Source organism: Siniperca chuatsi, linkage group LG14 (genome assembly GCF_020085105.1).
Source record: "Siniperca chuatsi isolate FFG_IHB_CAS linkage group LG14, ASM2008510v1, whole genome shotgun sequence".
Lineage (NCBI taxonomy): Eukaryota > Metazoa > Chordata > Actinopteri > Centrarchiformes > Sinipercidae > Siniperca > Siniperca chuatsi.
Window position 1 is genome coordinate 6,188,695 of NC_058055.1, and position 16,240 is coordinate 6,204,934.

At 42.1% G+C, this 16,240-nt stretch overlaps 1 protein-coding gene across 4 annotated transcripts in view; it reads right to left on the reverse strand.

Annotated features, from left to right (window-relative positions):
- Positions 1–16,240, reverse strand: part of spns2 (spinster homolog 2 (Drosophila)) — a 61,891-nt gene that overhangs the window by 31,748 nt on the left and 13,903 nt on the right. For all 4 annotated transcript variants that reach the window (XR_006380777.1, XR_006380778.1, XM_044223612.1 and 1 more), the window contains exon 2: positions 11,074–11,139. Coding sequence is in view for 2 of the 4 variants with exons in the window: in XM_044223612.1 (XP_044079547.1) it covers positions 11,074–11,139 (66 nt within the window). In the remaining 2 variants the exon portion in view is untranslated. The remainder of the gene's footprint in view (positions 1–11,073; positions 11,140–16,240) is intronic.

Below are 16,240 nucleotides of genomic sequence, written 5' to 3' on the forward strand. Positions count from 1 at the left end.
TGACTGACATACAGTAAACAGCTCTTGAATATGAAACACATATAAAATGTTGCCTGTCCTCATAAGTTACATTCCTGCACTCACCGCCATTGTCTCTTTGTTTCTTCTCCTTTACGCAGTGGAACACCACGAGTCCACATGTTTGTGTGATCTCCACAGTGGCATCAGAGATAAGCCATGGCTATTCACCAAACATGGCAAGCTCTCATAAATAAAACAAATTCAGCAGGAAAGCCCTCACAGTAAGGCGCTGATGTCTGGAGCAGACGTACTCTGTGGATGTTTACGCTGCAGGCCAAAGGGGAGGAAAAGTTTTCATAACCTCATTTATAGAACAATGGTCAGCTTTGACTACTTTTTCAGACACTGACTGACTCAAACTGCATTTCCAGTGTAGTAGAAGCAGAATTTCCTTTTATTATTGAGCTCCAATTGATGTCAAACACCTCTGTTTGCATCTAAGAATTTAACAGATTTTACAGATTAAATGAGACTCATTTATGGATAAAGAGAATGAAAGGAATAAATATAATGATACTGAAGTATTGCAGATACAACAAACCTTTAATAAGGCAGGATACAGTATATTCCTGAAGGAATTACTTTTAATTCTGATAATTACAGTTTTCACTGTTGGTGTCTAATTAGGATAGCTATCAGTGACAATGACGGCATTACATCGACATCTATTTCTGAGGGAAGTGACTCAACCGTAGACTGGAAAACAACTTAAACAAGCCTCTTGCCTTTATCATTAGGCTTATGTAACATATTCCCTGCTATTAGGTTAACAAACACAGATTCCTTTCTTTTAAAACCATTGTTTATCTCATAACTCCTTCCTCTTAGGCTGTGAGCAATTGTCAATTCCACACCAGTGGCATAAGTTGAGAAAACAAGCTGTGCAGTTAATTAATGGCAAGGACATTTGTGACTAAATTATTATGTATACTCATAACAATGCTGCACAAAGCCACACAGTAAATATGGAGATGATTCACTGTAACCTTTTTGAGTTGTTTGAACAATTAAGGTCATTTATTAATGTCGCCTCATCTGACTGCAGGGACCCCTTTGAGGCCAGTCTAGTAGAAGTGGTCTTGTATTTTAAAGCCTCTATAGAGTAGATGAATTAATCATTTTTCTTTCTAATCTATTCCATTCTCTTTGTAGCCAGGGCTTAAAGTGAAAAACTCTCTGTGTACTTCTGACAGAATAGATAACAGCATTTCAATGAATAAACTCAAACTTTCCCACAAAGAATACAATGAATTCTAATTTCAGTCTTTTATGTGCTTCAGGTTGGCGTGCCAAACCTGTTCTGGTGTTCTTCAAATTCCAAATAAGATGCTATGCATATTTCTCACAGTCTCTCAGCAAGCAAATTACATCAATTACCATAGTTATAGCACATTCCATGAGAGGACAATGGCCGTGCGAGAAGTCTAAAAGCAGACACAATACCAGGTATACTGGAGACACTGGAGTCAGGTATTTAAGTGTAACATTACTGTGCTGTCAGTGTGACGTTAGACTCAGGTGAATCATGCTGTATTTGTCCGCTGGTTACCTCTCTCTCATGTGGCTATGGCCACATGAGATGGATAAGCCACAAGACAAAACCAGAGAAAAGTAAAATGTGTGTTCAGTAAGGTAATGGCCTGGGACAGTGTCAGCCTGGTGGTATAATACACAGAGCCTCTACTGGCCAAAATATATTTAGTAATGGCTTACTGATATTTAAAACTATCTTATTGTGAAGTGGAAAAAAACGCTTGACCTTTTAACAAATTAAGGTTTTTCACTTAACAATAACCTATTAAATCTGCAGTTATAAACAGTATGGTAAATGCCACTGAGTCCTGACTTAATCATTTATCATCATTTATTATCTTTTATCATTAGAGGCACCTTATGAAGTATGTCTCATGGTGAATTGGTACCAAAACCTTTTATCACTGAAGCATTCTACTCTAAAAAATAATTTTAATTGGTTGGTCTAATTATGCCTCTTCTTCATGGTTCAGTTAGGTATTCTGACGTTGTATTTTTTACAGTAAAATAATCTCTGAATGCAAGTATTTAAAAACACAGTGACAAGGCACATGAATTACCCTAAATATGGTACAGGGGAGCCTCTCAGTCGCTTGCTGTTTGGTGGAAACATAGAAAGTAATGACATTGAATGTAACTCAACTCAGTACAGTTGAGCAAGCTGCACTCCCACTGGAAGACCCCCCTAAACAAACACACACACTTTTCCCCTGCCACACACAGAGGGAGACTAGAAACATCGGACATCCAGCTCTCGCTTTGATTGGCCAGCAGAACAAAAAGTCCCGGGATGACTCACCCCCTATGATTCAATGCCACTGTGAATAGAGCATCAGTAGGAGATGCAGACACACATATGTTGAGTGTGTGTATGTGTGTGTGTGTGTGTGTGTGTGTGTGTGTGTGTGTGATTGATATTCACTGAGCCTGTACAGATACATTTCCCTATGAAACACTAGTTTCCCCTGAAGAGAGCACCTGTGAGGCTCTGCATCCGGCTCAAATGCTCAGCAGCCCATTTGATCCTTTTTTTTTTTTTTAACAAAAAGGCATTGAGACACTTGTCTGGTTGTGTATGAAATAATTCACATTTCTCTTAGAGGTGACTGACAGTGACTTAGTTTGAAAAGGCACCTTAATCCCCTACCGATGCAGATGTACACAGAAAGTATTCTGCTGTGAGTGCTCCCTACCTCTGAGATTAGACTTTTGAAGTAAATATGATTCATCACAGATTCAAGTGTTCCTGCTTGAAAATAAAATTAGTTTTCATTTAATATAGAAATCGAGTGGCACAGAGCTACTTTATGCTACAGTGGCAGAATGCAAAATGGAGGAAAAACATTTTCAGGGACACATATGACTCTAATTAAAAATGAAAATGAATTATGAATAGTAGTAGTAGTAATAGTAACATTCAGCAGTACTTGTTATCTACAAGGGCTGCAAACCAAATAATGTAAAGAAAATAAATTACATCATTAGTATGCTCTCTACCCCCTTAAAGCCAGATCTCATCAATTTGGCTCTCCGACAATTCCTGCTTTCCTGTCATCTATTTTATGTTTTTTTAGATTTGTGATTTGGGTATTTCCCATTGTAGCTGAAGGCTATAGCTGTGAAACCTGACAGACAGGACAGTCAATCTAACCATGGGACAACAGTTTTAGGAATTCAAACGTCCGCCAGCTGCCAGAGACAGATTTAGAGGAATAGGAGTAGCAAATCCTATCTGCAGGTCTGTACATGTCTCCAGGCTAGGCATTGTCACTCTGAGCCATTTACAGCACCGCCAAGTGTCACTTTGACCTGTTCACTCTGGACGAGGTGTGTGTCTAGGTGTCAGCGTTCATCACATCGCAAATACTCCACTCCACCTTTGTGACTCTGCCCTTTCCGTCATTACAAGGTTATCTGCTTGCTGCAACCGGAGGCGTTTGTATGAATAGTAAACTATGGACGAGTAATGTCAGTCAGTAAAAACAGCTTTGTAACTATGTCCTCGCTCTTATATTGTCTCAGTCCAAGAAGGTTTCAAGTGTAGACTAATGTTTTCTCTATCAGATTAAATAATCAATTTTATAATGCTTTGTACGAATGGACTGCTGTCGATATTGCTTCACATTAAAATTACTGCTTCAAAAAGCATGAAAATTGCAAACAATACTCTGCACTGTTGGGCAGAACCATTCAGTCCATGTGAGATTTTGCTGCTATTTTTAGGTGACATCTCTGTGTGTTACAATGGTATTGCTGTGACTCACCTTAATGATAATATAATACATTTGTCATTTAAATATAATGTGAGAACCACACTTATCATTACCCTTAAGGTTAGCAGTTCAAACTTTATAACAAAATACAACCCTACATACTGTACCACTGTCATCCCACAGGCACTCCAACCACATGTAACCCTTCTCAGTAAAGCAACATAATACCATATAGTCTATTACATAAAAGTACCACTCTGCAACAGACAACAGAGATGCATGGACACAGTTATAGACAACTGATTGAAAGACACCAAATGAATGAATCTGTTCACGATATTGGACATGCCACTACCGTGTATTTGGCATCAGCTGCTGGCTGACTTATCGTACACCCACTTACTCTGTGGCTAAACAAGATTCTGTTTCAGTGCTTTTTCTTAACAGGATAGTCCTTTCATAATAAAAGCACTTCAGTTCTAATTCTAATCGAGTAACTTTTTGGTACTTGTGTTAGTAAGACACACACGGAAAAATACCTGAAGCTTTCCACTGGGACATGTGAAGCAGCTGAGTGAATTTACAGGTAGAAGAATCCTTATTGTTTCCAGGAAGGAAGAGACAGTGTTACAGTAAAATAACAGTGTGACCACTGAAACAAGAAATTCCCTAAATGGAAACTACACATAACAATTATTATGTGTGCAATTTATATTTCAGAAACATTTGAAACATTTCAGTAGCAGCTCCGCTCTCTGCAATATTATTCAGTATTTTATTTGGGATTACTCATGTTACAGATAGTATTACATTTGACAATTAATTTGTATAAAGCAAATGTGCAATTATAGTAATACAGAGGTTGAAATGGTATGCTAAGTTTACAGCTGAATTGTGGCTATGGAGACTTTGCTGCAGGTATTTGTTTAACTAAATGTAGCCTGAAGGACTGTCTTATACAACACAACGCTAAATCTAATGCTGTTTACTGGAGTTCTGGGTCTCATAAAGGGCCATTGTCTATCCATATGGAGCAGAGTAATTTACTCTTCTCTCTGCCAGCTCACTACGATATTCAGAGAAAATCAATATTCATTACTACAAAGGTTAGAATGTTACATCTATTTTATCTTTATCTTGATCTTGATACTGCTGACTGATAATAGCCTGCGAAGAGAAGAAATACACTACAGCAGAGAGTAAAATAAGGAAACTAAGAGCAGTATGTTTCTTTCAGTCATCACCAACCAATCAATGGTGTCCAGTGCACTCTGGTAGCAGTGTGTTGTGTTTTCTATCAGGTGTACAGTACCTATGGGAGTGGCAGCTTTATTTCTTCTTCTTCTTCTGTGTAGGGTGTAACACATAACTTTGGTTTGAGTTGGACACCAGAGCCAACCAATACATCTTAACTCAAGACATTCTCATACATCACATGTCTGCCTCCTGGGTTCCCCCTCATGTGGCGCCCAAAGATCTCTGCATTCCTCAAATTTCTGATCACCACTAATTCTCTCCGAAACCCTTCCTTTCAGACTTCGCCAGTGTTGGATTACCAATGTGTTGGCTGCTGTTACCGCATGCAGCCTGGGAAACACCCGTGCAGCACTCTCTCGCCTGTTTCTGTCAAACTCAGCAGCTAATTCCTGCTGCCAACAAGAGCTACCTAATGCCAATTTAAACCCATTTTATTTTATTTGATCTTTCAGCTATGATGAGAGCTGATAGCTTGTCACCGCAGCTGCAGCAGATCTCTCTACTACCTGCTCAGTGTGAGAGCTGCAGCTGGGGAGAATTACACCCTGCTACAAATACCAGGCCGGCTGGCAACAGTGCACTGGAACATCATCTTTTGCACATTACCAGCACATATCATAAGCGAACACATATGGTAAGAATAAAGAAAGGTGCTCGCTTGGGTTCTAAAAGCATGAAACAGTAGTGAGATGTGCATTCAGTTAAGTTCCAGACTGCAATCCAAGCTGCAGCATTAATAAAAACATGTAGTTATTTTTTCCCAGGGATACTTTCCTGTGGCTGGTGACATGGCACAGAGCGGAGATCCAGCAGAGTAGTAGAGAGTTTTTCTTTCCTGCCATTTTCCTGCTGTAACTACAGGAGCAGCCAACTTAATGACAAGCCCCGGCTGAAATGACAGAGGACCCTGCTTGTCTGTGTTTGTGTTCTTGTATGCTACCCTTGTTATTTGGACTAATGGGATATAAAAACTAGGGCTGACACACACATAGTGGCACAAATTACTTACACATACTCACACTCTTTTAATAATGAATGAAAACAGAACAAATGAGCATGCAGCAGCCCTATCTTTGACCTTGACTTGCAACGGTGTGTATGAAGTACATGTGTTTGACTAGTAGGGGCGTGGAGTGTGTGTGTGTGTGTGTGTGTGTGTTTCTAATTGATCTGTTGATGTCACTCGGAGCAGAAAGAGTGGAGCAGCCTCCCGTGGCTTCAGGCAATCAATTGGTGCTCAGTCTCTTTTTCGGAGAAGCGAGAGAAAATTTCACCAAAAATCTTGTTACTAATAAATGCTTGATCACTCCCATGACGACTAAAAAAGATGTTAAAATAACAGGTCTATTTTCAAATCTGACTCTACCACGACACCCCCACCTCCCCACTGTTTCTGTGGTGATCAACAGTAAGGGGGAATTAGAAATCTGACAGGACATTTATATGAAGAGGGGTTGACAGCATGCTTGTTTAATTGGCATTAAAATCCTGATTGGATTGGCAGTCACTCATCGGCAGTGCTATTGGTTAGTCGACAGGAAGTGAGAGAGAAGGAGACAGGGAAAAGGGTGCCAATCATTGGCCAACAGCTGCCCTCCTCTGAGACATGGCCTATAAAAACAGCCTGAGATGGAGACACATACACACACACACACACACACACACACACACACACACACACACACGCTGTGATGTCGATCATCAGGTCATCGTTCTATTCTTGTCTCAGCAGGAGAGAGGCTGCTGAAACACCATCGCAATTACTTGGCTTTGGGAATCAATAGTGGAGAAAATTAAACATCGCTGCCATGCATGACCAGAGGGAGGAAGTCACAGGTGGCTCTTTCTTCTCCCTCCATTTCCCTTCATCCCTCCATCTCCTCTAACTCCTGTAAGGTGCCAGTGGGAGTGACAACAAGGCCAAACTGCTGATAGAGAGCGAGAAAGAGAGAGAGCGAGAGAGAGAGGAGGTACCAAGGGATACCAACCAGGGCAAGAGACAAAATAGGAGCAGCTGTGAGTGGCCAAAACAGCTGATCAAGCACTGATAGCTCAACTTCCCACTGTGTAAAAGGAAATCAGAGAGGCCTCCGTTCAACAGCAGAAATTTTCGATCGACACCGACCATAAACCTATACAACTGGCCACACCTCAGACCCAGTAAACAACAGGTTCCAGACAGCCACAGCTACAGCATGGGATACACCCTCAGTGGCAAAAACCCGACTTCTAGTACAATGCTGATGCGGTTTAGGCTTAAAGCTTTTTGTGTGCTGTATAAGTCTGATGTGTTAGCGGAGCTCAAGCCATAAGTCTTACACAGCACCTGTGGCCTCATTCCTTACAGCTCACATACTGGCTGAAAGGCAGACTGACACTATGTTAAGACTGGGGCACTGTTGGTGTGTGTGTGTGTGTGTGTGTGTGTGTGTGTGTGTGTGTGTGTGTGTGTGTGTGCGTGCGTGTGCGTGTATGAGTGTGCATGCGTCTGCTGGTGTAGTGTTTCAGACAAGGTGGGCAGCCACACACAGAACAGGGCACAGACAGTCTGCGAGCTGTTTTGAGCGCCGGCTCCTTATTAAGCTGCCGCCCCACTGTACATCCAGCCTGACTGACCCCAATAACTCTGCTGCCATGCTAAACCAGTGGTGGATAATTACTACGCCAGCTTCCATTGTAAGGGATAATTCAACCCATTAGAGACTTTTTTTCTGATTTGCCTCAAAGCACTTGAATACAATAACCATAGCATGTTAACAGGAGGAGAATACCGTCTCACAGATTACTCTGTCTGGTTAACAAAAGAGCTAAAAACTCCCCCCAACCAAAGGTAATACCATCCAGGTGAACCCCCTCTCCTCTTCCTCTCTTCCATTAACCTTTCGTGGCCTCTGTACCCTCGGGACTGGTTCTGTTCACAGCTGTGTGTGGGTGTCACTCACTTCAGATAGCCTCTGCCTGAGGGCCATTAGCACAGAGGCCTGTCATTTCCAGTGGGAGAGCAGAGCTCAGGCTGTCCTGGTGCTCTGACAGGTCTGCTGAGCTCAGGTGAGACCATCTCCACATGCTGATGGACGGGCCGGCAAGCTCCAGGCTCAAACAGCATGCCTTATCCCTAACCTGACTGACAGCTATGAACTGTGTCCTCTTACACAGAGAGCTGAGACCTCAGCTCTTTAGGCAAAAATGACACACACGCACACACACACACACACACTCACATGCACAATAGAAATGAGCACATACCTCAAGTCAATTTGTGTTGTGTAAGCTACTTTTGAAAGGGTTGGTTTTGCCAAATAACAGAAATAACTGGTGCTGCGGAGGCTGAGCTCACCACAGGGTATTTTCCATGTGTTGTCCTTTAGCATGAAAATACTACACTACCGTACTGCAAAAAGCATTCATCTAACCATGCCATTCGGTCTACTATCCTGCCAATGAGGGTGTGATAGTTCTGGTTTTTCTTTTCTAGAAAACAAACTTAAGACAAACTAGGGAGAGGCACATTGCTATACCAGATAATAACATACTAAACATAATAACACACATTTTTTTGGAGTGCAACAATCAGCAGCAGGTCTAAAGGGCTCCTCTAGTGCTCAGTCAGGCTAGTGTTTCCCAAAAGCAAACAACTTGTCAGTAGCTTCTAGATATAGGAAATGTTTCATTCCAGTAGTTCTGATCAAGAGCCAAAGCAAAGGGTCAAAACTATCCTTTGCTCAAACTGAACCAGAACACAGTTCATAAAGTGATTCTGACTCAGACTTGTGTTTGTTCTACGACTTGGATCCTGCAGTGTGTGGTCAGTGTTTTAAGTGTGAGGGTGACCTGGCAGCAGAGGAAGAGAGAAAGCCTCAGCGTACACAACGCCCACTGCCTGTAAAACACCTACGTTGGCAGTCTACGTTCCCAGGTGGACGAAAGCTGCCAGGACAGCGGGAGCGAGGCAGGAGAGAAGGCAGAGACGGCCTGGCCTGCAGGTGCTCACAGAGGCAGGGATTGTTCCCTCTGGAGACGGAAGTTGGGGGTGGGGGAAACCCCGGAAGGGATATGTGCATACTGTAAACATATACACACACACACTGAGACTCTCGCTTCCAGCACCCTGATTACATCAACCTCCTCACCTCTTCTTCACACCTAGGCTCCCTGTCTGAGTCTACCCGCTCTCACAGCTCAAGGCCCGACACCCAGCATTCCTCAGGCCGGTGTGAGAAAGAGGTCACCTGGGGATCAGGGGCCAAGCGGAGTCTGAACCATGACAGGCCGGGACAGGCCGGGACAGGCCGGGACAGGCCGGGACAGGCCGGGACTGGCCAGAAACAAACCAAACACACAGCAGCCCTCACCTACACATACTGTGTGTGTTTAAGTGTGTGTGAGTCTGTGCCAGTGTGGCTGTGTGCATAACCCAAATAATGAGCCAATGCAAACAGAATTAAGAGTCAAACACCCTTCACAGTTTCCTGTTTCTTGTTAAGATTTCATACAAATCTCCCAAAGCAGAAGGTGCCGGTCAGAACAGACATCAACTGGAAAGTTCAGTGTGTTTTCACAAATCCAGGCAACCTGCTGATTGAAAAACTAATAAAATGTGTTAGATTCTACACATCAAGACCATTACCAGTCTGTACAGGCATCACATGAAAAAGTCTGATGTGAAATTGATTGCTTTGAAACACCAGACTGACTATTTAATTTTTTGACTACTGCTGCAAAAACATAAAAAAAGGAGATGAAAGAGAAAAGTTTGTGAAGGAGAAAGAGTTGCTGGTAGAAAATTAACTTGAGTGAAATATAGATTCTTCATACTTCATTGAAACTGGATGGAAATGAGATTTGGAAATGATGAAATGGCTTATTCACTGAAAAGCCAACAGAAATTGAAACACAGATTTCTTTTTCCTGGTATTTTTGTCCTCAACACCCCATTCAGCTCACCTAAAGTTAGTCTAAGAACATCAAGTGAAGAAGGAAAACACTGGGCTGTATTCTTTCCCCCTCAAACTCAAACCTGCCTGCTTGCCCTCAATGGCACTTTGTGCGCAAGTTTGTTGGTGTTTGAATGAGTTTGAGGGCACACGGAGACAAGACTGGGTCCTGTCCTCCAATGAGAGGGTTTTGCAAGGTATCTCCCTAAAAGGTGAATTCAGTGGGGTCTAGAGTGGAACAGGAAACCCTGCCCTGAGCCAGAGTCCTCAGACGCTTCGGGTACATGCATGCAGGCTCTCAGGAGAACAGCCTGCCTGGCTCCTGACTGTGTTTTCCTTTCTATTGACCTGCACTGCTGCTGCTGCTTTGAGGAAATCTCACTGCCCCACTTAAGCCTGTGATACAGTGTTGCTAAGTAATTATAACCAGCTTCAATTATATATTATAATATATTTTGAAAGTTCTAAAAAATGTACAGTCGTCGAACACCTCAACACGGTTGGTGGTGGAGTATGTTTCAAATTACTGCAGCATTTCACATGGAGATACAAATAAATTCTTGCAAAAATTGAGGCAGTGATTTATCTTGTAGCTTTAAAGGGTGTGACCAAAAAGAATCTGTTACTGTTTTGGGTTTGCAGACTTATATAAATTCGAGGCAGGAACATTGAGTCAATTTTGACTTGTTTTCCTGAAAAACACTGACTTGGTTTCTATTTAAATCCTACAATTAGAGCACATTAATATGTATAAAAAGAGGTATAAGTAAATCATTAGTGGGTTGATTATGTAAATTAATTACATTACCTATAATATCTATACCAAAGAAAAACCCTTTTACTGTTTGTGTGTGAAAACAGGAAAACAAGGCAAACATTTTTGCTGTAAACTTAGACTTAGCTTGTATTTATTAGCTTGTATTTCAGTATTGCCATTTACAGGCAGACGGGAGGCAGACTGGGGTCAGAGCCTCTGCTTTTCATCGTTCCATCCAATTTAGCTAACACCAAAATATCAGAGTTACACAACAATGACCCTCATCACACACAGGATGTGTTTAGGTGTTGAGCTAAGATTTTTCACACATGTAACTATGGAATTAAAGGAGACTGACCTGTTTGCAACAAGCCGATTCCACTGTCTGATACTCCATAATGCCGCTGGATGTCAAGCAGAACCCCTGCAAACAGGAGGAGAGGGAAAACATAAATGTGGTTTCAAGACATAATAATAATCATAATCACAGGCATTGAAACACTGAACTCCATTTGACTTATAGCTAAAGTCATTCTGGCTTTATGGTAGTCTTTTGTGGATATGATGGATAGACAGTACTCAAAGGCTATCATTCACTTAACATCCCTGAAGAGCAATATAATATCCCTGATAAGTGCTCTCTTGGCTGCCATACAGTGCTAAACTTAAGTAAATGGCTACAAAGATTTCACTGCAGAGTGTTATATACAAACAATTTCTGGTGTTAAATCGCTAAACACACCTTCCTAGCTTCCCTCTGGCTCATGTAAACAGCCCCAGCACAGTGACTGGAGCTGATTTTGGCTTTACCAGATGACACTGCAACTGATTGTGTGAGATCAAGATTTCTGGTGGCACAGACATAAGGCAGCACCATAACATCGCTCCACTGTGAGAAACCACAAGGTCTTTGAAGTCGTAAAAATTCTGTTACTGTAACCCAAGAGCAGTTATGCTGGAATGGAGGAAACTCACATACTGTGCATGGTTCTAATGTCTTAATGAAGTGAATGACACCTGGTGCTTGGCCAAAGGTAGAGTAGGAGAGGGAACAGCTGAATATCTGCTCATCACAACATTATGACTTGTGTGTGTTCAATAGCTAGTGTGTAAAAGGATGCACAAGAAATCTCATAAACTTTTTAACACATCATAAACATCAGAAGATGAAGATGAAGAAGAAGATCAGAGGGTGATAAATTAGGATTAAAGAAATACATTTATGGCTACCATACAATTTTAAGCACCAGTAAACAAGAAGCAACAAGTCTCATCAAATGAATTCAGCTCCTCTTGAGACCACCAGCTTGGAAAGGTTCAAAGTCTTATTTTCTAACAGAAAAGAAGAGGAATAATGCATCTATCCTACAAATCCTTGCAGTCCAGATGCAATGTGGTGTGCTTGGTAGTGCTAGCTGACTCTGTGAAACTGGCAGGCTGGTCCTGGGGATTGCAACACAGCTCATGAAAATGGAACAGCAGCATGACTAACATATTAAAAAGCTGGCTGCCTCTGATCTATCTGCTCCTCTCCTCTGAGCCCAGCAGACCAGTATAACCTAGCATAGCCTGACCTCTAGACTACTGCACCTGAGTCTCTGTAACTTTCAGAAATAACTCCTTGTCATTGCCTAATGTCCTTGTCATCTCAGGGATTTTGCCTTGGATGGATGATGAGAAAGATCACAGCTAAGCAGGCAAATAACTGCACAACAGAGAGACACAGCATGTTTCAAAGGTGGTGAGATGCAGAGGCAGGTGCAGGTTGGACTGTGACTGGGAGCAGAAACATACGTCAGATTCCTGTCATCTGAGTCAAACCACCTGCTCAGATTCTCACACTACAAGCAGCATTCTTGTTCAAGCGCTACACTCACAACTCTTCGCCTGGTTTCTCTTTCATAATGATTTGGCTTAAAGGTGTATGTTAGGTATCACCCAGTTTCAGTGAAAACCACAGTTCAGTCACCTACACTATCAATCATGAGGAGAATCTGAATTTCTCAAATTGGCATTCCCCAAAAACACATACTTTGATTTGCTACATCACCTCTGCTTTAATATGGTGTAACTGTGTTTCTTGTTAGCAGTTCTCACCGCAGTCAGAGCACACAATGTGGCAATTATGCAGAAACTGCCTCAAGGCAGGTAAGACTCAATTTACATTTCTAGCCAGGCAAATCATAGTACATATCCAGTCCAAGTTATGGTGAAAAATTAGAAAAAGAATTCAGATCACATTTTTATGCACCTTTTATGAGATCTAGTTAATTCTCTTGTCCAAAGGGACAACAAGAATGCCAGTAAACAAGAGCTGAGCTGATCTGCCACCCTCCACTCAAACACAGACACAAACACAGACTTGAAAACACATCAGGTTGTTGTCCCTACATGGCCTAGGCAGACAGGTTGGCTAACCCCCCCCCCCAAGCTTGTCAAACAGCGACAACAGTGTTTAACAGTGTACTGTACAGCAGCAGCACTCTAATTAGCCTGGAAAAAGTGCACACACACACTCACACTCACACACACATAAACTAACGCATACAAACAGCCTGCTGGGAGGGGGATTCCTATGCCAGATGGTGGAGCGTCCCTCCTGGACAGAGTCTGCATATGTCTGAGCCACACCCGTCTACACTTACCACACAATTACCAGAAAATTAATAAGGTAGATTTGGCAAAATGTTATTTACTGTAAGGTTAGGAAAACAGAGCTGTGGATGTTGGATAAACTAGAGCTATAGGCACTGTGATAAAGTCCTGTTTTGAAAACAAGATTAGTCCAATTATGAATGAATATAATGAACATAATGTATGAAAAGTTAATATGGTATACAAAACAGTCTTTATTCCAGCAGCTCAATGAGCATCCATTTAAATAAGTGGTGGAAGTCGGTTCAAAGCAACAGGGTTTATTGTACTAGATTCAAGTGCAATGAGCTGTGTAATGAACTGTGTTAATCTGTAAGGGATTACAGAGAGCCAGCAGCTCTGTGTTTGTGTAGTAGCCTATCACAACTATCATCTCTCAGTGAGGCCTTTTAATGTTTTACTTGCTCTCCTCTACATTTCCCCTTCTTCTTTTCTTACTCTTTTCTGGGGGTTTTTAAGGAACAGAATCACCGGACATTTGAGGAAATGTGACAACCACGTCTTATTAAAACAGAGAGATTCAGTAATGCATCTGATGATGAGGTACGACAACCCTCGCCCAAGATGGCAGCGCCCAGTTTAGTTGCCATGGCAATGCTGTACGGGCACTCAAAGAGATAAAGGTCAAGAGACCACAAAGGAACTAAGCTTTCCAAAATCTCCAAACTGCCTTTTTCGAGTATTAGGATCATCACTGCAGTTGCATCTCACAATGCAGCATCTGATAACATGTTCCTAAATTACATAAGTTATTATATGATGCTAGAAATACCAGGTATAACATCATAGCAACACTGAAAAGAGGGATATTTTACATTATAGCTACATATCAGGTCACCACTATGGTTGTGACTACATTGCAAATATAACCCCAGAGATCCATTTAACTGAACAACGTTAATGAGTTTCTCAAGTCTCAGGCCTCCAGGTGTCTGTGTTCATGTGAGCATGACGCCAAGCAAGAAACATCGCAGGAATGTGGATCTTCCTGACAGCACACAACAATAACACCAGCTACTTATATCCTCATTCAAGGTAACAACATTCACACAGCAAAGCATGCTCACAGCTACTTTGTAGGCCCCTCCCTCTGACACACACACACACACACACACAGTATACTCCCTTAGTTTACCAACAAGCGTGAATGTACAAGGTAATATATTTATCATTTTACAACACAAGGTTGTATAATGAAATGAAAGTTTGTAGTCCCTTCATGTCACACACATAGAACATAACAGATAATTAAATTAATATTAAAATAGGGTAACATATAAAAGAAAAGAAAAAACAAACCAATATATTACACTTAAGGACCCCTTTCATTAATTAATTGTGATGCTGAACTGTACATACTGTGTGGCTGCAGACAGTTGCTCCCTGCAGTCAAAACACAGAGTTGAAGGCCAGTGTGGAGCTGACACTTATTCCACACTCTCATAAAGTCCGCCTTTATGACCACTTTTTTCAGTGTAGCTTATGAAGAAATGACTCAAATTGGTGAACGTCACGTTGCCACAAGTGCTGCATTTAGAGCAGTGAACAGTGAATGATCATTCTTCGATATGAATAGTACTTTCTTTCAGTCTTTGCTGTTTCCATTATAAGGCTACCAGTAGACTGTATGGGCTGGGATTTGTGAATAAATGTAGATCAATGCAGCTCCAGAAAACTGGGACAACCAATTTTTTTTTAGCATCATTATTGCAAAAAACCCCAACACATATGAACTATGACTCCAAATAACATACTGAACTCCACAGAGGATTATGTTTTTTGGATGTTAATTTGCCCAGAGTCTTCAGTTAAAACAACATGATAGCGTGATCCAGAGGTAATGTTCAAATGAGGATATGGCATGCTGTTTTTTCAGGACCAGCTTTCATGCAGTGACGCACACTGCCAGCATTACTCCTCTGGGACCACTATACACTCACAAATGCACCATAAGTGAACACACACACACATACACACACATAAACACCACACCCCATACAGCCATACACAGATATGCACACACAGAACTCCATCAGCTTGGAGATGACAGATTTCATATCAAATCCCCAACAGAGACTCGAGGATCTCCGGCCCCCCTTGGTTCTATTTCTGCTCATAGAAACTGGGCTAAGAGGAAGGAGAGAATGGCAGTCCAATTTAACAGTGTTTGGAGAGACAGAGAGAGAGACAGAGAGGAGAGGAGTCATGAAGAACAAAGAAATAGGTGGTGGCTACAACCGGGTCAGTCTGGGTTTGATTCATTTTGTAAAGCATATGTCTCCATTGTTTATATATATAGTATGTGTGTGTGTTCCCCTTTCCCCCGGTTTCACTGTGTGTGTGTCTGAGTGAGAGGGAGCCAATGGATGGAAGTCATTCATTCTGGCCAGAGTGAGACGGGCAGCGGTGAACCGCTCTGCTGATGTGGCCAGATCCTTCCCCTTCATTCCTGCAAAGGGGTGATCCCTTTTCATGTGTCAACCCCATCAGTATAAATAGTCGGGTAAAGGAAGAAGGGGGGGACATAATGAGTGAGGAGAAAGTGCATCTTTTCTGGTTGTTCTTGTGACCAATTTTTGGATTTGAGCGTGTGAGAGACTGTAAGAAACAGTGCGGAGAAAGAGCAACAAGCCAGGCTGCAGAGCGTCTCAGACTGCAGCGAGGAGAAAGCTGACCACAAATATGCCCGACTGTGGCCGGCGGGCTCCTGACCGACTGCTCTCCTCCCTTGCCATGTGGCCGCAGTGGGCGGGGAGCACTTTTTCCATTCCACTTCCTTTCCCTGCCACACAGAAAGGAAACGTGCTGCAGATCTGTCTGGGAAACAGTGTAGAGCTGCTTGAACAAGAGGGCTTCAAAGCTTGTACAAG